The 27,673-nt window shown below is 51.8% G+C and overlaps 1 protein-coding gene and 1 long non-coding RNA gene across 2 annotated transcripts in view; one reads left to right on the top strand and one right to left on the bottom strand.

Annotated features, from left to right (window-relative positions):
- The first annotated feature begins 1,608 nt into the window (after positions 1-1,608).
- PDPK1 (3-phosphoinositide dependent protein kinase 1) lies at positions 1,609-20,778 on the top strand. The gene is made up of 7 exons (XM_023197992.3): positions 1,609-3,096; positions 3,338-3,434; positions 5,430-5,603; positions 8,779-8,996; positions 18,996-19,053; positions 19,990-20,142; positions 20,514-20,778. The coding sequence occupies exons 3-7, from the start codon at positions 5,466-5,468 to the stop codon at positions 20,628-20,630; spliced, it is 684 nt and encodes a 227-aa protein (XP_023053760.2). The 5' UTR covers positions 1,609-3,096; positions 3,338-3,434; positions 5,430-5,465; the 3' UTR covers positions 20,631-20,778.
- A 455-nt stretch (positions 20,779-21,233) lies between these two features.
- LOC111530684 overlaps positions 21,234-27,673 on the bottom strand; it is a 36,795-nt gene continuing 30,355 nt past the window's right edge. Inside the window, exon 7 of the long non-coding RNA XR_003306775.2 lies at positions 21,234-26,237. This is a non-coding gene — a long non-coding RNA (uncharacterized LOC111530684). The remainder of the gene's footprint in view (positions 26,238-27,673) is intronic.

Genomic DNA, 27,673 nt, shown 5'->3' with positions numbered 1-27,673 from the left:
GAATCCCAGGATTTTCCCTCCTGTGTGTTTTCGTCTTGCTTCTTCATAGTCCATGATGCCAGCTGAGGTTGTCAGTACAATGAAACCAAACTGGCGGGATGGAAGCAGGTTATTCTCCCATTTTTCTAGATCTTTGAGTTGCACATCAAATCTGGGGCTGATCACTCCACACTTGTTTAGCCTGCCTGTAAGGTTCACAACAATTTTCCCAGCTCTGTGATCATCAATCATTTCAAATTCGCCAATGTAACCATGCTTCATCATCACAGTGAGAAACCGGACGATGACTTTGGAGCACGGCCTAATAAGCACCTGGCGTTTGCCTCTCTTTTCAGCATTGTTGATGCTCTTGAGAGCATCAGCCAGGACATTCATGCGCACCATTGTGGCAGCGCGGAAAGATGGCAGAAAGAGAGGGAGGCTTTCAAAGTGTGTGTGGTCACCACCTAAGAGCTAGCGTTTCCTTGTTTGTAGATTTTACTTTCAGGGTGGAGGACCACTTTAGCATTGGTGCAGAAAGATCTCCAAGCTCTACGAATATAGGCAAGGGGATCCTGCCCTGTGGGAAAAAGGAGGAATGTGTATTCACGTTTTCTCATTTGCACGTTCAGGTTCTCTGGAGGGATAGACACTGCATGGATGATGGTAGTTGTCTGTCGGGTGAGGGAACAGGATTATGAGGAAGACATTTCTGCATCTCTTTTTCTGCTTTTGAATTTTTTAATCATGTGACATTAAACATTGTTAGGAACGTTTATTATAAAGAATTGAGGCTGGGCGTGGTGGCTCACGCCTGTGATCCCAGCCATCACTTTGGGAGGCCAGGGCAGGGTGATCACAAGGTCAGGAGATCGAGACCATCCTGGCTAACACGGTGAAAACCCGTCTCTACTAAAGATACAAAAAATTAGTAGGGCGTAGTGGTGGGAGCCCGTAGTACCAGCTACTCTGGAGGCTGAGGCAGGAGAATGGCGTGTACCTGAGAGGGGGAGCTTTCAGTGAGTGGAGATCGCGCCACTGCACTCCAGTGTGGGAAACAGCGTGACTTGGTCTCAAAGAAAAAAAAAGAAAAAAGAAGGATTTGAAAGAGGCCGGGCGTGGTGGCTCATGTCTGTAATCCCATTACTTTGGGAGATTGAGGATGACACATCGCTTGAGGCCAGGAGTTCGAGACCAGCATGGCCAACATGGCGAGACCCTCTCTCTACTAAAAATAACAAAAATTAGCTGGGCCCGGTGGTGAGCGCCTGTAGTCCCTGGTACTCAGGAGGCTGAGGCAGAGGCAGAGGCAGAGGTGGCAGTGAGCTGAGATTGCGCCACTGCATTCCAGCCTAGGTGACAGAGTAAGACCTTGTCTCAAAAACAAAAAAAAGGCCGGGCACGGTGGCTCAAGCCTGTAATCCCAGCAGTGGGAGGCTGAGGCGGGCGGATCACAAGGTTAGGAGATCGAGACCATCCTGGCTAACACGGTGAAACCCCATCTCTACTAAAAATACAAAAAGTTAGCTGGGCGAGGTGGCGGGCGCCTGTAGTCTCAGCTACTCGGGAGGCTGAGGCAGGAGAATGGCGTAAACCCAGGAGGCGGAGCTTGCAGTGAGCCGAGATCACGACACTGCACTCCAGCCTGGGTGACAGAGCAAGACTCCATCTCAAAAAATAAAAAGTAAATTAAAAAAATTAAAAAAAAGAAAGAAAGAAAAAGAAAAATTGATTATGAAGAGTTCTTGGAAAATAAGTCTCCAAACCCACTTACAGTCACAGATAATAATTGGGCGTACAGGTGTAGGTCTTTTCAGTCAATTTTTTCTATGCATTTTATCGTTGTTTAAGTGGCTTTTATGCCATTCGAGTCACATTGGACAGGCGGTTTTGAGCCCTACGTGATTATGTAATGGGTGTTTCCCCCTGTCATTTGAATGACTGGTGGGTGTCTTTATCAGTGTGTGGTTTTCTGCCGCATGAAGATTGTGGTTCATGGACCTGTCTCTGCTGTCATGCGTTGAAGAGGTTTCCATTCATTCACACACTGGCGTGTGTCTGACCCGCCACCCAACCTGCATGGGCAGAGGAGGTCTCTTTGCCTGGGGTTGGGGTGGGGGTGTCCCTCTAGTTGTCCCTCTAGTGGGCGAGACAGGGTCTGCTGGACTGAGTGAGGGGCCGCCCTGAATTCCTCGGTTTGAATTTCAGGAAGTGGCATGACTTGGTCTAACTGAAGGTTTATTTGATACAACCTTGGTACACATGCTTTCCAGAAGTGTAATACTGGCTTCCCCTTTTATTTTTGTATTGTATTTAAAAAATATAAATTCTAAAATAAGTGTTTCTGATAAAACATTCGATAATTCACAGAGGTGAAAAACTACCCCACAATCCCTTTCTGCTTGAATTCCATGCTCTGGAGAGGACCTCGTGAAGGTCCAGGCACAGCTCTGCCCCCAGCACCCCTCTTCTCTCTGCTGCTTCCACACTGAAAGGTGGAGGCTCTGCTGCCTGTTTTCCTTTGTTGCTCCCCATTTTAACTAAACACTAAAGAAGGTCAAGTGTGAATGTTACGGTCATTCATTTTGCCTGTGCTGCACTTTCCTGCCCCTGGCAAGCCCTCCACCGGCACTGACGTGAGGGTGCTTCCTTCAGCTTTCTTGGTTGTCTCACTGGAACAGGGTCAGCCTCATTCTGTCCCATCCTGCCCCCTGCCTGGTCTGTAGCTACGTGGTGCCAGGAGTGAGCTCTGCTCTGCTTCAGGATGACAGGTGTGTGTGGACGTTAGTAAGCCCTGTTGGAAATGGCGAAGCTCTGAGGACAGCTGAGCGACCGCCGGTGCCTGCCGCGTGCAGACCCTCTGGGCCCAGGCCGCTGGGAGGCTTCTCCAGAGGGCAGGTTCCCCACCCTCACACCTCACTGGTCTTAAAGGACAGAATTGCATTAGAGGTGAAACTGGGGCCGTGTGGACAGAGTGGAAAATGAGCTGGCCTTGTCACTTATATTTTACACATGTCTTTTTTTCTTTGTTTTCCCCTTACCTTAAAGTTCAGACCTTTGGGCTCTTGGATGCATAATATACCAGCTTGTGGCAGGACTCCCACCATTCCGAGCTGGGTAAGGAGACAGCGTTTCCTGGGCTTTGGAGCCTGTTGGGGTGCACCCCATCGGCCGGCAGCCCCTCCCAGCAGCAAGGTGGGTGGGGGAGGGCAGCACTTGGTGCCGTGCCCAGGTGGGGGCTCTTGGCATGCAGGGTCGGGGTGTGTTTGCAGCGCTGCGAGGCCGGGGCACTCATCTCTGCCTGTGGAGGCTTCTGGGACCCTGCCTAGGATGACTTTTTTTTTTTAAATTTTTACAGAAACGAGTATCTTATATTTCAGAAGATCATTAAGTTGGAATATGACTTTCCAGAAAAATTCTTCCCTAAGGCAAGAGACCTCGTGGAGAAACTTTTGGTAAATATTGTGAACTTCCTTTTGGAAAGGGGATCTGGGTTACCCTGAGTCCTCTGAAACTGCTCTCTGAGTGGCTTTCCTGGAGGTTCCTGTGTTCACAGAAAATGGTGTTTTTAGGGTTAATAGCATAGATAATTACATTTCATGTCGCCAGGCGAAGTGGCTCACGCCTGTAACCCCAACACTTTGGGGGGCCGAGGCGGGTGGATCACCTGAGGTCAGGAGTTTGAAACTAGCCTGGCCAATATGGTGAAACCTCGTCTCTACTAAAAATATAAAAATTAGCCGGGCGTGGCGGCAGGCGCCTGTGATCCCAGCTACTCGGGAGACTGAGGCAGGAGAATGGCGTGAACCTGGGAGGCAGAGGTTGCAGTGAGTTGAGATCACGCCCCTGCACTCCAGTCTGGGCGACACAGCGAGACTGTCTCAAAAAACAAAAAAAGAAAACAAAAACCCAAACCTTTTGAGTACTTATTTTCACTTCTCAGTATCTGCTGGGGAGTACTGGGTACTGTTCCCCTGCTGTTCCCTCCATCCCCCACGGAGCAACTGGATGGGGAGGCAGGCCCTGGGATCCTGCGCTGCCTCTCAAGGCTCGGCCCCTTTTCTCGCACAGGTGGAAAGGAATCTCAGTCTCAAAATACAATGAACAACAACAAGGATTATTTTATAGTGTATAGTTAAAAATCCTAAAACAAGAAAAATTGAGTAATTAACAGAGAGCGAATCATCACTGGGACCAGCACACTCCTGCGGTTGTGGAGTAGGTGTTGCTGGGACCCTCAAAGGCTGCAGAGCTGTCTCCTCCAGGGACTGATCAATCCCACACCCCAGCCCAGGGGAAAGAGGTGAGACAGGCTGGGAGAATCCAGTGGCTGTGGAGCCTAGCGATCCTGGGGCCACCTGCAGGGGCAGGACTGACCCTGCTCCCAGAGTCGTGGTAAGGAGGGATGTCCAGGGCCAAAAGCACAGGAATGTCAGGACACTTCTGTTTCTAGCATATAAACTGGTGGACCTTTCCCAGACTAACCTCTCTTCTCTGTTTTACCTGGGCTGGTCTTTAAAATTTTCATGTAACTGACTCTAAAGCTGAAATGTACAGATGTCACGAACTAGGGTCTGCAGCCACCTGTGCTGTCATAACCCCGGACGCTCCAGCACCAGTAACTTAACATGCTGTGCAGCGTTGATGAGCAAATGCTAAATGGTACAGTCATTTCCTTTTTTTTTTTTTAATTTTAGTTCCTTTTATTATTCCTGCTACAGTAGTTTCCTGTCAAGAGTCAGACACTTGGAAATTGAATTATAGGCCAGGCACGGTGGCTCACGCCTGTAATCCCAGCACTTTGGGAGGCTAAGGCATGCAGATCACAAGGTCAGGAGATCAAGACCATCCTGTCCAACACAGTGAAACCCCGTCTCTACTAAAAATACGAAAAATTAGCCGGGCATGGTGGCGGGTGCCTGTAGTCCCAGCTACTCGGGAGGCTGAGGCAGGAGAATGGCGCGAACCTGCGAGGCAGAGGCTGCAGTGAGCTGAGATTACGCCACTGCACTCCAGCCTGGGCAATAGAGCAAGACTCCGTCTCAGAAAAAAAGAAAGGGCCATATAATGAGATGAGATAAATTTATTTTTTTTGGAGATGGAGTTTTGCTCTTGTCACACAGGCGGGAGTGCAATGGTACGATCTTAGCTCACTGCAAATTCTGCCTCCCGGGTCCCAGCGATTCTCCTGTCTCAGCCGCCCGAGTGGCTGGGATTATAGGTGCGTGCCACCACACCCAGCTGATTTTTATGTTTTTAGTAGAGACGGGTTGTCACCATGTTGACTAGGCTGATCTCAAACTCCTAACCTCAGGTGATCCGCCTGCCTCAGCCTCCCAAAGTGCTGGGATTCCAGGCGTGAGCCACCACGCTTGGCCACCAGGTTTGGGTTTCTTTGGTCAGAATCACATTTTCACCCTGGCAGTGACTAGTCTTGATTGTTACTTAAGGTTTTAGATGCCACAAAGCGGTTAGGCTGTGAGGAAATGCAAGGGTACGGACCTCTTAAAGCACACCCATTCTTTGAGTCTGTCACGTGGGAGAACCTGCACCAGCAGACGCCTCCGAAGCTCACCGCTTACCTGCCGGCCATGTCGGAAGACGACGAGGACTGCTATGGCAATGTAAGCTGGCCAGGATGGCGGGTGAGGTGGGTGGCACTGGGTCATCCGTGCACTGGGCTTCATGCCTGTGCGCCAGACCCACGTGTGATTTGCAGGCGAAAGGGGAGGGTGTGTGTGCCACGGCGGCAGGCCTGTTGGTGGCTGTAGTCTTTGCTGCCATGAGGCAGTGGCGAGTGAGGTGTCGGGTGGGTCGTTTTTTCCTCATTTCCACGGCTGTGGGCAGTCTGGTGAGTTTCCACCCAGAGGGTGCGGTGCTGCTAGAACCCGATACTGAGCACCCTGGCACTGGCCCTGGGGTCCCAGGTACGGGGCCTCCTGCCTGGCCTGTCGCATCTGCGCTTGGCTTGGTGCTTGTATAGCTGTGTGTCCAAGATGTTCCAGAACACTGCCTGTCTTTCCACAGAAACCCCGAGTGTCACGTGCTTGAACTTTTGGGACGTGGTGCTGGCAGAGACACTGACACTGTCTGCTTCGGTGCTGAGTAGGCTCTGAGGCTGCTGGTCTCCCAACTTGATCACAGCCATGGGGTCTTCAGCACACTTTGCTCTTTAAGCTTCTTGTAGAGAATATGGACCATGTGTCCAAGGGACCGAGAGTGTTGTGAGAGGCAGGCATGTCGTCCACTTTCAGCCTTGTTTCCTCTGAGTTCCTCTTGCCACCTCCACCATGACCCCCTCATACTTAAGTGTTGTTATCATGAGATCCATTTTTCTGATTTGACTTCTGTCACTGTGGCTTATTCTAACTGGCACCATGTACAGAGTTCCACTTTCCATGAATGAGGAAGTCTAGATTTTATTTATTTATTTGTTTTGAGACAGGGTCTCGGTCTGTCGCTCAGGCTGGAGTGTAGTGGCGCGATCTCGGCTCACTGCCACCTCTGCCGCTCTGGGTTCAAACGATTCTCCTGTCTCACCCTCCCAAGTAGTGGGAACTGCAGGTGTGTGCCACCATGCCTGGCTAATGTTTCTATTTTTAGTAGAGACAGGGTTTCGCCATGTTAGCCAGGCTGGTGTCAATCTCCTGACCTCAAGTGATCTACCCGCCTCAGCCTCCAAAACTGCTGGGGTCTTAGGCATGAGTTACTGCACCTAGCTGGGAATTCTAGATTTTTTCTAAAAGTCATCCACAGCTAAACTTCTGCTAGTGTCCCCTCCTGGAGATGAAGTTTCCCAATGCCCCGTAACGCTCCTCATCCTCCCGACATCCTTTGAGCCGAAAGTCTAGGGGAGCCAGGCCTGGGGGGCAGTCTGTGCTGCCTGACGTGGCCACTTGGAGCTTTCATATATGCAGAGGGCTGGGAGCCCTGAGGCCCTAGCTCCCCGCTGAGGCCCTCACCTCCACCCTCTGTGCCCCCCAAAGCCCTCGCCCCCATCCTCTGTGCCACCCAGCTCCTCCTACAGGGTCTTTGGTCACGGCTGGCGAGTGCCACCGGGCTGCAGTGCTCTCCCTGTTGGGCCTGCTGTTGCTGCAGAGGTTGTGCTCGGGACTAGCTGGTGGCCGTTATCCCGTGGGCTCTGTCCTCCGTTCCTCCCAAGGCGGTAGCTGGGCTCTGAAGGAGCAGCACAGGCTTTAGTTGTCTGCAGTCTCAGTGCCTGGAGAGCTGCTCTTAGTGTGGGGGTGGGTGTGCGTACACACGTTGCGTGCCTGTGCAGGCCTCTGTGCCTGGGCCTCCTGAGAGCTAGGGCTGCTTGATACGTGGGTTCTGTTGCCGTCTGTGAAGTCTGGCTCCATGTGTTGGCAGCCGACTGTTAGATGGCCCATCCTTAGCTCTGAACAGCTGTGTGGTTTGAAAACCTTGGAGTGGGTCCAGGCAGGGAGCTCCCAGGTCAGATCTCATATGGGGACAGTGAGTGAGTCTTAGCAGACGGCGTCAAGCATGGAAGGAGCCTTCAGGGCTGTACCTCCTCCCTCCCTGTGGGGCTGCACCCCCTCCTTCATGGGGAATGGGCACTGGGCATCCCCTTCAGCAGGGGAGTTGGCCATGGTACGCGCCCTTGGGTCAAGTCAGGAGGAGAGCAGGTGCTTCATGGGCTCCTGCTCTCCTGAGGTCCTGCAAGTGCTGGGGCGGTGTTGCCATTGGACAGTGTTGGAGACGAGCAGGCTGGGCAGGCCACGCCCTGTGGAGGGGTCGGCATGGAGGGGCTGGCAGCGTTGGGTGTTTTCACCCTGCCCATTGACGAGCACCTTGCTCCAGCCCAGCTGGGTGAGAGGCTTCAGGGCTGTGGGGTGGGGCTGTTGTGCAGCTGTGGGAGTGCGAGCACATGGGGAACGCTGCATGTGTGGAGGGTTGTGTGGGGCAGCAGCCAGGGCCTGCGTCTGAAGGCGCAGAGGACGTGGAAGAGCATGTTGTACTCTTATCCCAGCCATTGCTGATGGTGCCATTGCTGGTGGCACCTTTTCTTTCCACTTGTTGTTGGCATCAGCAGAGCTCAGATGTGGGGCCTGCAGCCAGGGATGTGGCTGCCCCCACCCAGGAGTTCTCTGGCCTTGGCAGCCCCAGGAGCATGTTAGTGCGCAGGCTCTGTCTGCTTGGCACGTTTATGAGTGAGTGAGTTTCCACTGTCGACACTAGTTTGTCATTTTCCCAGAGAAACAGGCAGCGTTGTCTACAGTAAGTTCAGTTTATCTTTGCTGATAAACTGACATTATTATTTGCTGATAAAAAGACATTAAAAGGAATGTCTTTTAAACAGTTGAATATGTTTAGTCAAATCACAATATGTAGCGTCTGTTACAGACTCAGACCCCTAAGACCCCTGGGGCCCAACGAGGTCTTGCGCGGAGGCCCTGCCTGCCAGCCCGTGCCTCCTTGGGCACCTTCTCTTCCCAGCAGGCATCCCAGCCCCCACCTCCGGGGGCAGCACTGGCATTCACAGGGCCTGCAGGGTAAGGGCCCAGGTCCCCTCTTCCTGGAGAGGAAATCTGAGGCTTCGCCCCTCTCTGGCCCTGATTCCCATGGGAGGAGGAGCCTGACCAGGCAGGATCCACTGAGGCCTCGGTTCTGTGGCCAGGTGTCCCACGGAGGAGAATCAGGGCTGCCCACCCTGTCGCCTTGTGCCTTGCTGTGTGTGAGCTCCCAGGGCCTGACAGCGGCAGTGCCAGGAGGGGCTGGGGTTTTAGGACTGTAGAGGCACGTGAAGGTGCGGTTCTCACTTTTCCTTCTTCTCTGCAGTATGACAATCTCCTGAGCCAGTTTGGCTGCATGCAGGTGTCCTCGTCCTCCTCCTCACACTCCTTGTCAGCCTCGGACGTGGGCCTGCCCCAGAGGTCAGGCAGCAACATAGAGCAGTACATCCACGATCTGGACTCGAACTCCTTTGAACTGGACTTACAGTTTTCGGAAGATGAGAAGAGGTTGTTATTGGAGAAGCAGGCTGGCGGAAACCCTTGGTAAGACCTTGCAGACACAAGCAATGCTGTGTGCAGAATTGCAGCGTGAACACATGGGGGCTTATGGTGGATGCCTTTGCCTTGTCACTGCCTCCCTCAGCAGCCTTGGACGCCTGGCCAAGGAGCACATTGTAAGTGCACAGTTGGAAACAGGTGCTTAGGAGGCAGCTGGCCCAGAGGGTGAGTGGGTTGTGACTGCCGGACGCTCCCCACCTCTGGTGGGCATTTGGATTTGCTGGGTGTGGCCTGAAGTCACTGTGGTGTGGACAGACACGGCCTGGACTGGGCCACTTGGGAGTTTCTGAGGTTCGCTGTTGTAGCCCCTCTTTTCCACACAGCTTTCCCCACTTGTCCATTTATGTCTTTTAAGCTGAGCGCCAGGGGCAGTGTGTGTTCAAGGGTGTGCGTGTTTTCAGAGGGCTGGGGATCTGTCCTGGGGGCCAGGAATTTGCCTTTCCCAATGCTCTTGCCTGCCTGAGAGTGTATTTTTTGTTTGTTTGTTTGTTTGTTTGTTTTTTTGAGATGGAGTCTTGCTCTGTCGCCCAGTCTGGAGTGCAGTGGCCGGATCTCAGCTTACTGCAAGCTCCACCTCCCGGGTTTACGCCATTCTCCCGCCTCAGCCTCCCGAGTAGCTGGGACTACAGGCGCCCGCCACCTCACCCGGCTAGTTTTTTGTATTTTTTAGTTGAGATGGAGTTTCACTGTGTTAGCCAGGATGGTCTTGATCTCCTGACCTCGTGATCCACCCGTCTCAGCCTCCCAAAGTGCTGGGATTACAGGCTTGAGCCACCGCGCCCGGCCCCTGAAAGTGTTTTGATGCTCCAAAAACAAACTTGTGAATTTTTGTTTTATTCCTATGGAGGCAGATGTCTCCTGTGTTCATGACCATTTGTGTTTCTTTTTTGAGGTACTTTGTGTCCTTTGACTATTTTTTCTTGTATGTTTTGCATCTTTTTTTTGAGACAGAATGTCACTCTGTCACCCAGGCTGGAGTGCGGTGGTGCTATCTCAGCTCACTGCAATCTCCGCCTCCCGGATTCAAGCGATTCTCCTGCCTCAACCTCCCAAGTAGCTGGGATCACAGGCGCCGCCACCACACCCGGCTAATTCTTGTATTTTTTGATAGAGATGGGTTTTCCCTGTGCTGGCCAGACTGGTGCATCTTTTTAACATGGATATTTAAAAGCCATATGTGTGGACACTATTCCTTGTATGTTTTGCAAACATTCTTCAGTTTCTCTCCAGTCTGTTGATAATGTTTTTGTATGGAAGCTGCAAATTCTTACCAAGTCCATCCTGTCCCTATTTATATTTTATGTTTTCCATCTTAATCTGGTAAGAAGGGCTTCCCCTCTAATATTTTTACCTGCTTGTCTCTTTTGTGTGGGCAGGGAGGAGCCCAAGAGAGTGGGGAGAGAGGGCTTTGCAGGAAGGTGTGCTGGAGTGGAAGCACAAGGCAAGGGGGAGTTGAGGGCCAGGCTAGGGAGGGACAGGACACATGTGACTTGAGAGACTTGGGAGGAATGAGAGGAAGGAGCTGAGCTCTGGGCCGCCCCAGCAAGTGGGGAAGACCACAACTCTCTGCGGTGTGCCATGCCTGTCTCTAGAAAACCTGTGCAGAGATGCTGGCAGGCAGAAACAGTGTACAGCTAGGGGCTCTGACTCGCTAGCTGTGAGTCAGTGTGATTGCTAGGGATGTTAATGTGTACTGAGCCGGAGAGGAGGGCTTTTGATGGCAACAATCTGAGCAGTGCTGCGCTGTGCAGCTCCAAGCAGCAAGGAGGTGTGTGCCCGGCTATGCAAGGAGCTTCCCAGGTTTGTATGTGCTGGGGTCCCCACGAAGGGCTGCTGTGGCCACTCCACATACTTGGCCAGGAGCGCTTTCTCTGCAGAGCGCAGCTGAGAGGTGCTGTCTGCAGGTGTGTGTGTGTTTCAGCTCCTTTGGTGACTCCCAGAAGGCCCCTCTGCCTGGGGCTGTTCTTAGAGGGTCTTGGAGTCCATCTGGGTACATTAGCCTGGTGCTGGCGGCAAGTCAGGATGCACATTCTCCCGCCTGCTTCCTTTGTCTTCAGGGTTCTCTTCCCCTTTCCCCCTTCCTTCAGATTTTAGGCCCTTTTGGGAAGCTGATGACTCCTGAGATCTTGCAGGATCTGTTCTGGCTGCTGGGAGGTCCGTCCAGCACCTGCTCTTTACAGTAGTGGTTCGCATTCTGTGTGTGGCCACCAAATTCTCGAAGTCAGGGCAGTTTTTTTTGCAATACTAAGATGTTATTTGTCTTTTTGCTCTCGTTCTCTGTGAGTGTATGGTGGAGTTTTTCAGTGACCACATGCTGTAGAATAGAATCTGTGTGCTTTTGGTCTTTTCTAGGGTCATAAGTTTTTGGTATAAATATATGCTTTTTTTTTTTTTTTTTTATGAGACAGCGTCTTGCTCTGTCGCCCAGGCTGGAGTGCAGTAGCATAATCTCTGCTCACACAACCTCCACCTCCCGGGTTCAAACAATTCTGCTGCAGCCTCCTAAGTGGCTGGAATTACAGGCACACGCCACCATGTCCAGCTACTTTTTGTATTTTTAGTGGAGACGGAGTTTCACCACATTGGCCAGGCTGGTCTCGATCTCCTGACCTCAAGTGATCCACCCACCTCGGCTTCTCAAAGTGCTGGGATTTCAGGCATGAGCCACCATGCCAACCAGTAGATGCATTTTTAGAGATTAATACATGTCCAGTATTTCTACTGAGCTCTTACTTTCTCTTCATTTATACCTGCTATAGCCTCTGTAATGTTACCTTCAACTGAATCATTGTTTTGAAATCCTGAAGTTTTCCTTGTGCCCACATGAGAATATGGTAAGTAAGTTCAGGATCACACCTGTAATTCCAGCACTTTGGAGGCCAAGGTGGGTGGATCGCTTGAGCCAGGAGTGTGAGAGCAACCTGGGCAGCACAGTGACACCCTGTCTCTACAGCACAGTGACATACTGTCTCTACAAACATGCAAAAATCAGCCGGGCGTCGTGCTGCACGTCTGTAGTCCTAGCTGCTTGAGGAGGTTGAGGTAGGAGGATTACCTGAGCCTTGGAAATCAGAGCTGCAGTGAGCAGAGATCTTGCCACTGCCCTCCAGCCTGGGTGACAGAGTGAGAGCCTCTCTCAAAAAAAAAAAAAAAAAAAAAAAGATAAAAGGAATTTTTAAATTTACATGGAATAGTTTACACTTAAAAAGGAACATTTTAAAAATAAATATAATGAGCTCTTTAAGATCCAATGTTGTTTGTTACAGCTTTTCAGACGATAAATTAGAGTCACTGAAGCTCTTAGAAGCTGCATTGTAGACGCTGGAGAGGCCACACAGTAGCTGGGAGACAAAGCCCCTGGCTGCAGCACAGCCTCGGGCTTGGCCACCCTGTGCTGCCACAGTCCACAATGCAATCGAAACGTGCTGGATTCAAGAAGTGACTGCAAGCACAAAGAGGGAGTTGACGTGGTCTGCTGCTGAATTGTGCTTTTGCCTCACAGTGGATGAGTCTACAGACAACCTGGACCTGCCACTTGGCCTGTGTCCCTGGCTTCTCATCACAGATGATATTCTTTTTTTTGAGACGGAGTATCCCTCTGTTGCCCAGGCTGGAGTGCAGTGGAGTGATCTCCGCTCGCTGCAACCTCCGTCTCCTGGCTTAAGCAGTTCTCCTGCCTCAGCCTCCCAAGTAGCTGTGATTACAGGCATGTGCCGCCATGCCTGGCTCATTTTTGTATTTTAGTGAAGACGGGGTTTCACTGTGTTGCCCAGGCCAGTCTGGAACTCCTGACCTCAGGAACTCCTGACTGCCCACCTCAACCTCCCAGTGTGCTGGGATTACAGGCCTGAGCCACTGCGCCCAGTCTACAGATGATGTTCTTTTACCCCGTTGCTTGACCATAAAGCACAAATGGCACTGACGTAGTCGGAGTGTGGAGTACCTGTGTGAATCTCGTGATTGGTTGCAGAATACGTTTTCCCATTTGTGCTGATGGTGCACAAGCCATGGTGGGTGGAACTGCTGGCATCTGAGCATGACTTGAGGCCATGACACCAAGCAGTGCCAGGGCAATAATCATATCTTCACAGCACTCACCCATAGGAAGAGAGAGAGAGGAAAGAAACCAGCCTCGCTTCTGAGCGTTCGTTAAAAATGGTGTTATTAACACTTTGTAGGATGAGGTGGGAGTTTACAGAACAGCACTCAGTTCTGGCCGCAGACATGAGTGTGCAGCCGCCTCGGGAGACACGCTGTGACTGTTGGCCTGCTGTCCTCATGGAGCGTCTCACTGACAGGCAAACTGCCGTTCTGCAGACTTAGCTATCTGGCCAGTATTTTTCTTGAAATGATTGGCATGAGCTTGTTACTTTAAGGAAACAACTGCTCATGTTTATACCAGTGATCAAACCGAAACCTTCAAGTGGAAACTGGAATTTTGAACAACTTTATTCATCACTGGGAGCTTGATACCTTCCCAATAAAATACATATTTTTAGATTCTTTTTTGTTTGTTTATATTATTTATAAAAAAGAAGTAGAGACAAGGTCTCCCTGTGTTACCCAGGCTGGTCTCGAACTGCTGGGCTCAAGCCTTCCTCCCCCTTTGACTTCCCGAACTGGTGGGATTACAGGCGTGAGCTGCTGCACCCAGCCAAAAGTCTTTTTTTTTTTTTTTTTCTATTTTTGAAATGGAATCTCATTCTGTCACCCAAGCTGGAGTGCAGTGGCACGATCTCAGCTCACTGCAACCTCCACCTCCCAGGTTCAAGCGATTCTCCTGCCTCAGCCTCCCCAGTAGCTGGGATCACAGGCACCCGCCACCACACCTGGCTGATTTTAGTATTTTTAGTAGAGATGTGGTTTCACCATATTGGTCAGGTTGGTCTCGAACTCCTGACCTCAAGTGATTCGCCTGCCTCGGGTTCCCAAAGTACTCGGATTAGAGGCCAAAAGTCATTTTTGAGGAGATACATAGTGATATCAATGAACTGATCTGTTGATTCTATAGAATGAAATTTGTCAACATTCGGAAGCTTCACATAATTCAGTGAACCACTGCCTTCCAGGTGACCAGTGTATGACCTATAAAATCACGTGAGGGCAGAAGAACCACTAGTGCAGGGTAGATTGATGGTTTTTAGTGTCACGGTGTATGAAAATTTATTGTTATGAATCAGATTTCACATTGCAACTAAGCTTTAAGCAGCCACCACTTTGTGAATTGTGGTGTAGTATCCAAGAAGAATATCCACGAACATCTACACGTATTCTTAGCCAAAAGGCCAGGAAGTGACGCAAATCTCTTAAAAGGCTGAGTATATGCCTCCCTTTTCTAGCTGTTTATCTGAGTGAGGCTGGGTGTTTGCATGTCCTTCTGCCCGAACACAGGTCTCGGCAGAGTGTGGGCGTGAGTGGACGTGGAGACCCAGCGCTCTCCTTAGGAGCTGAACAGGAGAGGCCTGTGCAGCGCACAGAGTGGCACACTCTCCTCATTCATTATTTTGTTTTGGAAAGTAGTTATTTTAAAAATAAAAGTAATGTATGTTAATAGTAATGGGTTTATTGTTTTTTAATGAATTAAATATTTGAAAATGTCTCAGTTTTCATTTCCTGTGTAGTACGTATCAGTTGATCTAAAAGCTCTTTGGGGTCTTCCACAGAGGTAAAGAGTGTGAGGGGCCATGGGACTGGAAGGTTGGAGAGGAAACCTGGGACCCATCAGCCTTTGCCACTGGCTCCCTCCCTCACTGGCGGCGAAGCTGAGCCTGGAGAGCCCTTCCAAGCTGTCAGGAAAGCCACCGGCGGAGCTCTGGCTCCTTGCTGGGCCCTCCTGGGCGTGGCAGGTGCTTTGCTAGTGGCCTTGGGCTTGGATCCTTGACAATGCTCTTTTTGGGGTCTGGGTGAGGGAGGGTAGAGGAGGTGGTGAGAACCCGCACTTTGGCATCAGGAAAGGGGATTTTCTGTGGTCACCCCTTGTGGATTGCCCTGCACCCTCCTCTGTGCAGAGGTGGGGAGAGGCATTGCCTGTTTTGAGGGAGCCAAGATGCGGTGTATGAGAGTGAGGCTCCTTCGGAAAGCCCCGTGTGCATGGCGAGTAGTTAGGCATGTCTTCAGGTCTTCCGCTCTCACCCAGCCTCCCAGGGAGGAAAGGGCTCTCAGGGCGGGGGACTTTCTGCAGGAGATAGTAAAAAATCGAAGTAAAAAGGTGATTCCAGCCTGGTCAACATGGCGAAACCCTGTCTCTACTGAAAATACCAAAAATTAGCCAGGCCTAGTCGTAGGCACCTGTAATCCCAGCTACTCAGGAGGCTGAGACAGGAGAATCACTGGAACCTGGGAGGCAGAGGTTGCAGCGAGCCGAGATCGTGCCACTGCACTCCAGACTGGGCAAGAGAGTGAGATTCTGTCTCAAAAGAAAAAAAAGAAAAAAATCAAGGTGATTCCTAGAAGTACGGAAACTTCCAAGTAGGTGACAGCAAGGGGCTGTTTCCTGTTGTGAGCTGGTGGGTGAATCCACTGAACACATGCTCTGCTTTCGATGCCACCAGTGGAGCTTTGCCCGCAGTCTCTGTCCACGCACCCTGGGCCACCGGGGAATGGATGTTGTCCATTTCATTGTCTCTTGCAGGTGATGCTGGCGCAGGGGTGGGTGGCACCTGTCTGTGGGGCCCTTGCCTGCCTCCCCAAGGTGCTGGCGTGTTCTGTCGCTGAGCCGCTTTGGAGCGTCAGTGTCCCTGGCATGGGTGACACTGTTGGGAGTGCCTCTGGGCTCCTTGCCTGTGCCCTTTTCTTTCTCAGGATGGATTTCTGGAAGCGAGGCTACTTCTCAGTCCTATTTCCGAATCGCTTCCTCAGTGAGTCCTACCCAGGCTGCAGGTGCCGAGCAGGAGCACCACTCCTGCATGCCCATGCCTGTGGCATGCCCAGCTGATCAGGGCAGAGCAGCCCAGCTCAATTTCTTCGTTTAGGGCCATTGAGAGTTTCTTGTGTCACTTGAATTCCTCTTCTGGGAATTTTTAGTTGGTGCCATTTTGCTGAGTTTTCTCTTGAGTTCCAAGCCTCTCGTGGCACTGTGAATTTGCTGTGGGGTACAGGTGGAGGCCCACGGCGGCTGGATCTGGAAATTCTTTCCCACCCCAACTGTGGTCCTGGTGGTTTTTTAGGTGGAGGTGGCTTTGTCATCTTGCCGTGGCTCCTGCATCTCAATGCTGGGCTGCTGTTCTCACTCTCAGCAAGGAAGGCGGCCCCTGCCACACAGGTTGCAGGGATGGGCTGCTTTGTTCTTGTGGTTTTTCTCTCCTTCGAGTTGGTATTTTAAACCTTGTATCTCATCACCTGTTCTTGCACTTGCTGGCGTGTGGTGAAAGCTGAGGATGGGAGAGGCCATGGGGCTTTCTCCGTCCTCATCCACCTGCGAGAGCTCTGACCAGCCTGGGCTCAAAGGGACCTTGTCCCTCCCACACTGCCTGCCCCGGTGTAGTTTATTATGAATTTCATTGTTACTCCTCTGCGCTGTTTCCTGGTCACAGGCCTGTCTGTCAGAGTGGCTTCCTGCCGGCTCTGTGGTCCCTCCAGGCATTTCTGTGCTCTGTGCTTTCTGTGCTGTGGTGGATTGGGTCTTCCTCATCACATGTCCTTTTCGGGACCCTTCTTGATTTGTTTCTCTTTGTTTTAATCCCCACGTTGTGTGTGTTTGATGGTGAAGTCCCTGGTGTGAGAGGAGGGCTGCACTTGCCCACATGCCATACACTCCTCTTGCTTCAAACCCACAGGATGGGGTGTGCGTGTGAGGCCAGGCCCTGGGTCCTCCCTCTTGGGGCAGGCCTGGGCACCTCTGCCCAGGTCTAGGTGGGTCAGGTGGTGGGGCTGGGTAAGCCCTGGGGGAGGATGCTGTGCCCCCAGCTCGGCCAGTCCGGTCTTCTTACAAGTGCTGTTGGCCCTGTGTGCAGCCAGGCAGGCATGTGGATGTGCTCGGATATTTATTTGATCGTCTTATGCCTTCTTCAAATATAAAATATATTATTGGCCGGGCGTGGTGGCTCACACCTGTAATCCCAACACTTTGGGAGGCCTAGGCAGGAGGGTCACAAGGTCAGGAGATTGAGACCATCCTGGCTAACACGTTGAAACCCCGTCTCTGCTAAAAATACAAAAAATTAGCTGGGCGTGGTGGTGCGCACCTGTAGTCCTAGCTACTTGGGAGGCTGAGGCAGGAGAATCGATCACTTGAACTTGGGAGGCAGAGGTTGCAGTCAGCCAAGATGGCATGCCACTGCACTCCAGCCTGGGTGACAGAGCAAGACTCTGTTTCAAAAAAAAAACACACACACATACACATTATTTCTACAGTAGAACCTCAGATCAGGAATTTCAGTAAGAGCAAACAGAACACAAACCAGTAACTGTTAGTTTTAACCAAAAGAAGTAAACTGCAGACATTGAAATAGTATCTTGGGGCCGGGCGCCGTGTCTGATGCCTGTAATCCCAGCCCTTTGGGAGGCTGAGGCAGGCAGATTACTTGAGGACAGGAATTCAAGATCAGCCTGCCCAACAGGGTGAAACCCCGTCTCTACTAAAAATACAAAAAAATTAGCCTGGCGGGCACAGTGGCTCACACTTGTAATCTCAGCACTTTGGGAGGCCGAGGCGGGTGGGTCAGGAGGTCGAGACCATCCTGGCTAACACGGTGAAACCCCGTCTCTACTGAAGATACAAAAAAAATTAGCTGGGCATGGTGGCAGGTGCCTGTAGTCCCACGGTACTCGGGAGACTAAGGCAGGAGGATGGCGTGAACCCGGGAGGTGAAGCTTGCAGTGAGCCAAGATTGCACCACTGTGCTCCAGCCTGGGAGTAACAGAGCAAGACTGTGTCAAAAAAAAAAAAATTAGCCTGGCATGGTGGCATGCATCTGTAGCTCCAGCTACTCCGGAGGCTGAGGTGGGAGAATCTCTTGAACCTGGAGGCAGAGGGTGCAGTGAGCCGAGATCTCACCACTGCACTGCAGCCTGGGTGACAGAGTGAGACCCTGTCTCAAGCAATCAGTCAATCAATAAAAGAATACCTTGGCCAGGTGTAGTGGCTCATGCCTGTAATCCCAGCACTGTGGGAGGCTGAGGCAGAAGGATTGCTGGAGCCCAGGAGTTCAAGGCAACATTAGCAAGACCCCGTCTCATAAAAAAAAGAAAAAAAAATTAGCCGGTCATGGTGATGTGTGCCTGTGGTCCCAGCTATTTGGGAGGCTGAGGTGGGAAAACGGCTTGGGCGCAGGAGATCGAGGCTACAGTGAGCTGTGGTGGCGCCACTGCCCTCCAACCTGGGTGACCGAGCAAGACTTTGTCTTTGAAAACAAAAATCTCTGAACTGTCAGGAATCAGAAGTGAGGTGTGCTTGCTCATAATGTATATTGAATCAAAGCCTGTATTTGAAAGTTGCTCTTTGAATTTCTGCCATCTCTGAATAAAAGTGTTTTACTATGATGGAAAAGCCAGAGGAGATGTTCTTACGGCAAGTCCAACTTGGGTCTTTCAGGGCTTTGTGATTATAAACTACTCTGCGGGTCCTGAGCACTGAATCGGGGGCCCCAGCTTGCGGGGTAACTTGAGGGTGATCATCTCCTCCAGCTGTTGACTCCACGGGCAGCCACCTTTCGGGAGGCAGTTCTGCGCCTCACCACAGCTTTGTTAAGGCAGCAATAACCTGTGTCACCTGCCCGTTTCTGCGGCACCGTCCTCCCCACTGGCAGTGAGGGGACAACAGGCACTGTGTCTGGTATCTGCAGGCTCCGTTGCAAATACAGATGAAGGCTCTGCATGGCAGTGGCGTGTGTGCTGGGTTACATGTGGTGTTCCCTGCTCATCCCGAAGTGAGGCTGGCTCTGAGGGGAAGGCCAAGGCCACGGGGAGTTCATGTGCCAGGAGGAGCATGGAGAATTTCTGTTTCTGATTTTCACGGGAACATTTCTTTCTTATTTCTTTCCACAGGCACCAGTTTGTAGAAAATAATTTAATACTAAAGATGGGCCCGGTGGATAAGCGGAAGGTGAGTGGTCAGTGGTCCCGATGCTCCGCACGCACGCCTGCATCTTCCCCAACTCCAGCTCAAGGGAGGGCAGCTTGGTGGTGTGGAATCCTTCCCTCTCTTAATTTTCGTCAAACATCATCTCTAGATTTCAAGCTCGGGAAGGCTGTGAGCCCCTCGAGAGAAGCCGTGTGGAGCCACACACATGGTGGTTAGGGCCGAACAGAAGCAACCTCGGCACACTCCTGGGAGCCTGGGGCTGCCCATTGTGAGGTTTCCATCAAGTTGAAGAGGCCACATCTGATATCTTAGCCAGTGTTCTCATATTGCTTTAGAAGTGTTTCAAAACCATTTTAAGGGTTTTTCTTTATTTTATGGATTGAAGGGATCCAGCACTTAGCATGTGGTCTCTGTGGAGCCAGGCAGGACTGTGGATGTGCTCAGATACTTATTTGATCATCTTTTATCTTCCTCAAATATAAATCATATTACTTCTGTAGAACCTCAGATCAGGAATTTCAGTATGGTCAGACAGAACACAAACCAGTAACTGTTAGCTTTAACGCTTGATTAGAAAATACTCAACTCCAGGTGCTCACATGGGGCCACTTCCAAGCGCAGGCTCCTGGCCTCTGTTCCTAGCCGTGTGTCCTCCACAGGCAAGGACCTTGGTGCGGGTGTGTGGAGGCCGGCTCCCGAGAGCAGGCTCCTGTCCCCGGCAGAGCAGTGGGGCCAGGGGAGCCATGGGCCTGACCTGGATGGGCCTGAGCTGCAGCCCCTGTGACCTTAGAAACTGGGCCCGGTGGGGCAGGAAGTACCCTGCCCCTCGGTGAGTGCACAGGTGGTGGCGGTGGCCCTGTGCTTCGAGCAGCTCCGAGGAGCCGCCCAGCCCTCTAGGCTCCAGGAGATGCTGCCAGCACTGGTCTCTGAGGCCTGTTTTGTGTGTTTTGGTGTCAGGGTTTATTCGCACGACGACGACAGTTGTTGCTCACAGAAGGACCACATTTATATTACGTGGATCCTGTCAACAAAGTCCTGAAAGGTGAAATTCCTTGGTCACAAGAACTTCGACCAGAGGCCAAGAATTTTAAAACGTTCTTTGTCCACACGGTGAGTCTGTTCCCAGGGATTCCTGTGTGCAGGGCGATGGGAGGGCTTTGCAGCACGTGGGAAGCAGCCGCAGGCCTTGGCCAGAGGGAGCAGCGGGGATGGGGCAGCTGCCTCGCCCTTTCCGACATCCCAGATGCCCACAGTAGCGGCTCAGTCCTGAGGGGCAAGGGACACCCAGTGCTTGTTTTTCAGTTTGGTGGTGACTGGGGTGTGGTCATCAGCCTGCATATTTGCTTTCTGCTTGTGTGAAAAACCACCACACGCATGTGCTTCTAGGACTCGGATTGGCTGGTAGCGGGCAACTCACCAGGTTGGGGTGGGGGTTTTGGTGGGACTCCTTCGGGAGCACTAAACAGCTTCTGTCTTTGCAGCCTAACAGGACGTATTATCTGATGGACCCCAGTGGGAACGCACACAAGTGGTGCAGGAAGATACAGGAGGTTTGGAGGCAGCGATACCAGAGCCACCCAGACGCCGCTGTGCAGTGACGTGGCCTGCGGCCGGGCTGCCTTCGCTGCCAGGACACCTGCCCCAGCGCGGCTTGGCCGCCATCCGGGACGCTTCCAGACCACCTGCCAGCCATCACAAGGGGAACGCAGAGGCGGAAACCTTGTAGCATTTTTATTTAAAAGAAAAGAAGAAAAAACACACCCAACCACACAAAGAACAAAACCAGTAACAAACACAAAGGAATTCAGGGTCGCTTTGCTTGCTCTCTGTGCGCCGTGGAGGCCTCCATGTGCCCTTGTTGCCATGGGGACCCAGCTCCGCGCACGTCAGCCCAGTCCCACCCAGACTAGTGGACAGACCTGGTGTCACCAGCTTCTCCTAGCATCAGTCCGAACCATGCACCCGCCCTGCCCCTACTGTGTGCTGGTCCTGCTGTGGCCAAGGGGACCGGGTGTGTTTGGCTCTTTCTGCCCCTCCCACTGTGGTCCTGGAACTCTTCACCAGGGAGGGAGCCTCTGCGGCCCTGCCAGGGGGCCGTACCTCTCTGTGGAGGGAGCCTCTGTGCTTCTGTCATGTGCTCCCTTTCTTGCGTCTCCCTGTGTATGGCTCTTAGGTCTGGCTGGGCCCATTGCATATCCCTGTGGTGGCCCTGGTGGCAGGCTTTCTGTGGCCCCTGCTGTGTTGGCAGGCAGACTCGCGTGGTGAGGAGCGGGAGGGGTTGGAGTGGTGTGGGAGCAGGCTGCCCAGTGGAGGGTGCCATCGAAGGCTCCGGATCCCTTGTCCTACTTAGCAGTGTTGGTCTCTGGGGCTGGAAGCCGAGTGCATGCTGGGAGCGGTACTGTCAGAGGTGAGCCCAATTAGTACCCAGCCGGCTCACTGCATGAGATAGGCCTGCCCCAAGCCCTGGGTGGGGCCAGGAGGTGCCTTGGAGAATCCAGCCAGAGCAGAGAGGGCCTGCTGACCTGTGTGTGGAGGAGAGAGGCCTGAGGACCTACTAAACGGTTTAAATGTCCAGTCAGTGAAGTAGCGTCTGAGAGAACCCTGGCCTCAGCAGACCCAGGGTGATTCTGTCTCCTGCAGACCACACCAGGGAGTGCAGGCACCACCATCACACACACCCCTTTTGTGCTGTGGCTAAAATTTCTCAGAGCCCGCTCAGAGTTTCTACATCTCTGCATCAAAAATCTCACAGCCTTCTCTTGCTGCCAGCTCATCTGGCCCCACAGAGAGTGGACTTTGCCAGGTGCTGTTGCACAGGAGGCGGGAACAGGACACTTCAACCCCAGCTTGCTGGTCTACTTTCCTCTGCCGGTTTTGGGGCTGTTTTCCTTTGATGCTTTGGTGGCCTTCCCTGCTTTACAGCACAGATAGGCCAGATGCATTTGTCCTTTGCCTAGCTACTCCCCAGGCAGACACTGCTTCTGCTGGCCTGGCAGGTCCAGGTCCTCCTCTCCCTGCCCAGGTTGTCCCTGGAGGGCAGCTGCCCACAGACCTGCCTCTGACTCAACTGTGTCCACCCTCCCTGGTCCCTACTCCCAAGTCACAGATGACTCAGCAGTGACCCTGTGTGTCAGGCCAGGTCCAAACTGAGAGGGAAGGTGTTCTTTTTACACTGCTAATGATGAGAGTGGCTCTTTCTAGCTAGGCAAGTGCAGATGGGAGCCTGGGAGGGGGCAGAAATGTTCCCCAGGCCCTGCCTGCAGTTTCTGCCTGGGCTTTGGCTGCTGTTGTGTGTGAGCTGCACGTGAGCCTGTGACCATGAGCTGGGACGAGCTGGGCCACACCTACCCTGGGGCGCCCCAGGGAGCAGGACGCTCCGGGGCCCAGCACGTTGCCCTGGGCCTGTGGCCGGAGTCAAGTCCTCTCTCCTCCTCCTGGCTTTTGGAAAGGCTTGGCTGTGTTGGGGAGTCTCTGTTGGTCCTTTCAGGAATTTCTGTTCAGGCTTACTTCTCCTTATCAGCTCTTTTATCCATCTCAGAACGTCCTGTGTCTCCGTGTAGGAGAGTGGCTTCCTAACCCTCCTAACTGCACATACAGGCACAGGAAAGACGTCTCTCAGGGCGTCTGGTTATGGGGAAACAAGGGGAGCAGGGACGTGGCTTTAATTGGAGCACTCGGCTGGGCTGCTTGGGGAGACTCTTCCGTGTGCTCTTCCTCTGGATAGAACCACCACCTCCTGGGCGTCACTGACAAGCTCCATCTTAACCTCCAAAGCCACAGAACTAGGGACTCAGAGCCAAAGCTGACAGCTGACGATGCCATTGCCTGAGCTAATGACAGCCAAGCCCTTCTGTGGGTCACCTTTCTCCTCACCCAGCCCCTTTCTCTTACCTTTTTAAAGGCTCGTGTGTTTTCTTTCTTTACCCTGTGCTTGCTCATGTCAACTCCAGTTTTATCTAGCACATCCTTAGAGCCATCCCCTGGCATGCAGGTGCCTTACACTCTACGGTGGAACGTGGGGTACCGTGTGTGCACACAGACACGCTTACATGGAATTACAGGTGTGGGTTTATCCAAGGTGAGGAAGATTTCACCTGCTGTTTAATAGACCTGGGGCCATGTGCCTCCCCACATGTGGGCAAGGACAGGTGGAATGTCAGGACCACACTCTGTGTGGCTTCTCGGCACAAAGGGGAGGGAGGCTGTGGTCGCTGCCGGCCTAGGTGCCCCAGGTGCCTTGCCTTTCTCTGGGACACAGCTGGGGGCTGGCTTCTGAGGGACTCTTTTCTCCCCTCTTTGGCTCCAGCCAGGGCGGTGGGCAGTCCTGGTGTGGAGCACAAGCCTCTCCACGCTAGTGAAATGGCTCTGCACCACGGCTACCACGTGGAACCTTAACTTACGGAAGGCTTGTTAACAATTCGTTTTGAGAGAGATGGCTGGTCGTGCCACAGCCGCTGGGGACTCCGCCTACTCCAGCCCTCTTGGGACACACTGTGGGATTTGTGGCCCTTCCTCAGAGGAATTGTGGAGACTGTCCCATGGCACAGACCCCCAGGCACCAGCACAGGGCTCTGGGTGACTCAAAACTGACATTTGTCTCTGACAAGAGATCAGCTGTAGGCTCGCCGCCCAGAGAAGACCACTGTGAGCATTTTGGCCTGTATCCTACCCCGCCATTTGTTCACTATTGCAACTAAATTGGGAACATCCGACACACGCCGTTTGCATCGTCTTCTCACTTGATATTTTAAGCATTTTCCCATGTCCTGAGTTTCTCAGAAACACGTTTTTAACAATTGTCGTGTTTAGTCATTGTCCATTTACTATAATTTATCTGACCATTTCCCTACTGTAAAATATTTAGACGGTTTCTGATTTTTCCACTATTTAAATAATGCTGTGATGAATATCCTTAAAATCTTCTGATTTCTTACTTTTTTTCCCCCTTAGATGCCTAGAAGTGGTATTTTGAGGTCAAAGAGTTTGTTCATTTTAAATATATTTCTCTCTCTCTCTCTTAATCTTATGTTTAGATGCTCAGAGTTCCAGTAGCAGAACCACCTTAGTTGTGTCCTGCAGATTCTGAACAAATCAGTTTCTGATAAACTGTGTGTGTTCCAAAGAATGTCTGAATAAGACCGCTCTTTATTTAAATGCTAAGAGGATGTCATTGCTGCAATCCATTTGTGGCCGATTTTTTCCGAGAGCCGGTTTCCTTGTTTTGGTTGCAAGAACCTGGCTCCGCCTGCATGTCAGCTCTCTGCCATCCCTGCTGCCGTGGCTTTCAAGCGCTCGGCGGTATTTTCAGAATCTTGTACTTTGTGTCCACAATGGTACTGAATTTGCATCTGCACAGTCAGCAGAGATAACAAGTGTTGAACTGACCTTGCCACATGCTTAGTGAGTGATTTGTAATTAAGTTTATAGACTCAGAAAGTACATTAGGCCATTTGGAATCAGTAGCAGAGCAAAGCCTGCACTTGAAAAAAACCATGTCGCTGATTGGGCGTTTTCCGAGTGTATTTGTCTCCCGGCTCCCGCCCCTGCTTCAGGCCTTAGTGGTTCAGAAGAGCCCCGCAGCCAGGCTGGCTTTTTCATTGTAGGGCGTGGTTGTCCCAGCTGGTGTAGATTTCAGGCCGCCTCCTCCCCACTCCCTGCCACAGTGTTGCAGATTGCCTGGCTAGCGGCAAGTCCAGACCACCCACATTTGGTTGGATTTTTCATTTCTCCACTTTAGTTGGTGTCCATTGATTGTACAGGGGAACATGCAGGAGGTTTTTCTAGGCACCGCGTTCAGTGCTGCTTCACTCTACCAGAGATTATGGCCAAATAGCACAGAATTTGGTTTCTTGCCCTCCTCTGAAACCCGAGGCCCCCTTGCCTGGCTGGTCCACAGAGCCGGGGTGCTCACTGCTGAGACTTCAAAGATCGCAGCTGCTGTGAGAATACGGCGAAGGTACTATGTTCTGGAAGATGTTGTCATACACTTTTCCCCAGTTATTTTCAAACCTGACATGAACCTATGTTGACTCACTGGGTGGGGTCCCTTCTTATGCAGCACACGTGGCAAGTGCCTGAATCGGGGCTGGAGGCACTTTGGAGCCTCTGAGGGGCTACCACTTCTGGCCCAAAATTGCGGGGTTGTAGATAAGGCTGCCTGTGGAGAACTGGTGTGAGGAGGAAGGCGTTTCCAACAAAGAGCACTTTGATCTGTTGAGATGGCTGTGGTGAGCACAACTGAACGAGCCTACATGTGTACCTGAATTTTCCCCATAACTCATTTCTTCAATATGAAGAAACACCAAACTATGTACAGGGAACTTTTTACAAAAGGCAGACCTTTTTTCAGCCGTGTAACCCACATAGCCTAACCATCTGGCAGAATGACTACAAATAGGGGTCATTGTGCTGGTAAAAGCCTCTATTATGACTGTAAGTTGGACGTTGGCAAAATTGTTAAACAGTATTTAGAGCTGCTGTAGCTGCTCCTTCACAACATAAAATAGGAGAAATGACTAGTACGTCTTTCAGGCGGGTGGCAGTCAGAACATGCGTAATCTCTACCTGGTCTGTAGCTGTAACTGTGATGTACAGGCAAAGCAAAAATTAAGAGACTTATGAAAACAATGCAATGATATTAGGATATACACTTTTGTATTTTTATTCTTATATAAGGTTATTTGCTGGCTGTTGGGCCTCTAGTTCAGTCTGTGTTATTTAAATTCTAATATATGAATTATTTGCATTGAATTCATGTTCGGGGCCACGTTGTTGTATGTATTGATGTACAGCCTTGAATGTGAATAATTATTGTAAACTATATTTTACAACTTTTTTTCTGGCTTTATTATATAAATTTTCTATTGGGTCAGTGATTTAATCATATAATTTAATGAATCTCTTCCTTTTTTCCCCCAAATATTTGTGCTTTAGGTGTAGTTACCAGATGATGAATTTCCCTCGTATGCTCAGTAGTCTTGTAATAAAAAGCATGTAGAGTGTAGAGATTTGCTGGCGTGGCTCTTCCTTTGACCCCGTCACCGAGTGGGGGCGCGGTTGGGGGCGGTTCCCTGCCAGTGCCCTCTAGCGTTGGCGCGCTAAACCTGGTTCCACTCCTGCCGGAAGTGGGCCCAGCCTGCTTCTTTTCCGGATGGGAACTTCTGCCTGCCACGTGAGGCTGTGGAGGGCCTTCTATAAGGGCGGACCTGTGGGCAGGAGAGAAGGCAGAGGACGCTGTTAAAAGCCGGACCTTCCGGTGTAGCGGAGCTGTGGCGGGGCTTACTGGAATCCTGACGGAGAATCACTGCCAGCTCCTGCCCAGTTCCTGCCACCGGCCCGGGGCGATCTCGGGGCGGGTCTGAGGCGGCTGCCTGTGCCGCCCTTAAAGGCGGGGCTCACGCCCTGGCACAGCGCCCCGGCAGCGTGTCCAACAGGGTCCGATTCAACCTCAGCGGCCCCTACTTCCTCACCACTGGGCAGACGCTGTGCCGGGACCGAAATCCTTCCTGTACCGCTTGTGCCAGGCCAACCCGACGCGGACTCGGACAAGGTGAGTGCCGCGCGGGCCAGCCGAAAGGGTCTGGGCCGTCCGGGCCTGTGGCCGCCGCACACGCCCTGCTCTGCGCGGAGGAGAGCTCAGCGGGAGCGGGCGACTCTCCTCGGGCTTCGAGCCCCGCGATCCCTTGTCACCAGCTCGTCCCCAGCTTCCCCCGACCCCCTACCCTGGGAGCGGAGGGCGAGGATTGCGCGCTGGCGTCCACCGTTTCGAGGATACTGAGTCACTTCACCTTGGGGTGTCTCTACCTCACCGTCTTTGCTTTTCGGTGGAGGCGGCTCGGCGTCCCTTTGCTGTGATTCTACTTCTTTTTCTCAGTAGGTTCTTTTGCCCAGGGTGTGTGAACGCCTTCTCTTCTCTGTCCCAGGGTACTTGCTGGCTCTGGAAACAGAACCCTTGCGCTGGTCTGTCCTTTCACATTCTGCACGTTTGAATTAACGCTAGCGCGGGGGTTGACATGGGCGGCCCTTTTTTTCCCGGTGACTTGCATGTAGAGAGTTGGCGCTCCATCCTCTCCATCCACAGCACGTATCACCCACTCAGCACCTCTTAGAAGATGCGTCTGTAGTGTATAGTATGATTTTTCGAAGGGAATTTTGCTCATGTTAAGGGTTGCTTTAGGGTTGTCCAGGAAGAGCCAGGTAGGGAATCTTTCAGTCTGCTTTCTAAGTAGCTTAGTTTTCTCACTGTCTTCGCAAACAGACAGGAATTTCCAGGTTAGTTTGCAGCTTGTCTTTCATCAAGCGAAATGCTCATGCTGTTGGGCAGATGGTAATAGAAACCTTTTATTACCTTTATTAAGAGTTGTGAAGCCGAGGAAGAGTGTCTTGGGAGTTGTGCAGGATTGAAACTTAGAAAAAAAGCCTGTTTGAAGAAGTTGTTACCTGTTTATTCAAGGCAGTTGACAAGCCTTACACTAACTTTGCTGGGTCTGTCAGTTGAGCTTACATGATTGCACTTGGCTTTGTGCCGTGACGACCAACATTTGCCATGCATGAGGCTTCCCAGAAAGGCTCGGATCCCTCTTCAAGTTTGAGAAGCCTGACTGAGACCGTTCTCAGCATGGCATGACCATGATCAGGAAAA

Source organism: Piliocolobus tephrosceles, chromosome 17 (assembly GCF_002776525.5).
Source record: "Piliocolobus tephrosceles isolate RC106 chromosome 17, ASM277652v3, whole genome shotgun sequence".
Taxonomy (NCBI): Eukaryota; Metazoa; Chordata; class Mammalia; order Primates; family Cercopithecidae; genus Piliocolobus; species Piliocolobus tephrosceles.
The sequence above is the reverse complement of the archived record's forward strand: the minus strand, read 5'-3'. Positions and strand labels throughout refer to the sequence as shown.

Bases quoted from the DNA above. Each gene is read 5' to 3' on its own strand.
- PDPK1 (XM_023197992.3), top strand. From the start codon at position 5,466: ATGCAAGGGTACGGACCTCTTAAAGCACACCCATTCTTTGAGTCTGTC. The intron at 5,604-8,778 runs GTAAGCTGGCCA...TCTTCTCTGCAG, and splicing joins ACGAGGACTGCTATGGCAAT to TATGACAATCTCCTGAGCCA. The intron at 19,054-19,989 runs GTGAGTGGTCAG...TTTTGGTGTCAG, and splicing joins GCCCGGTGGATAAGCGGAAG to GGTTTATTCGCACGACGACG.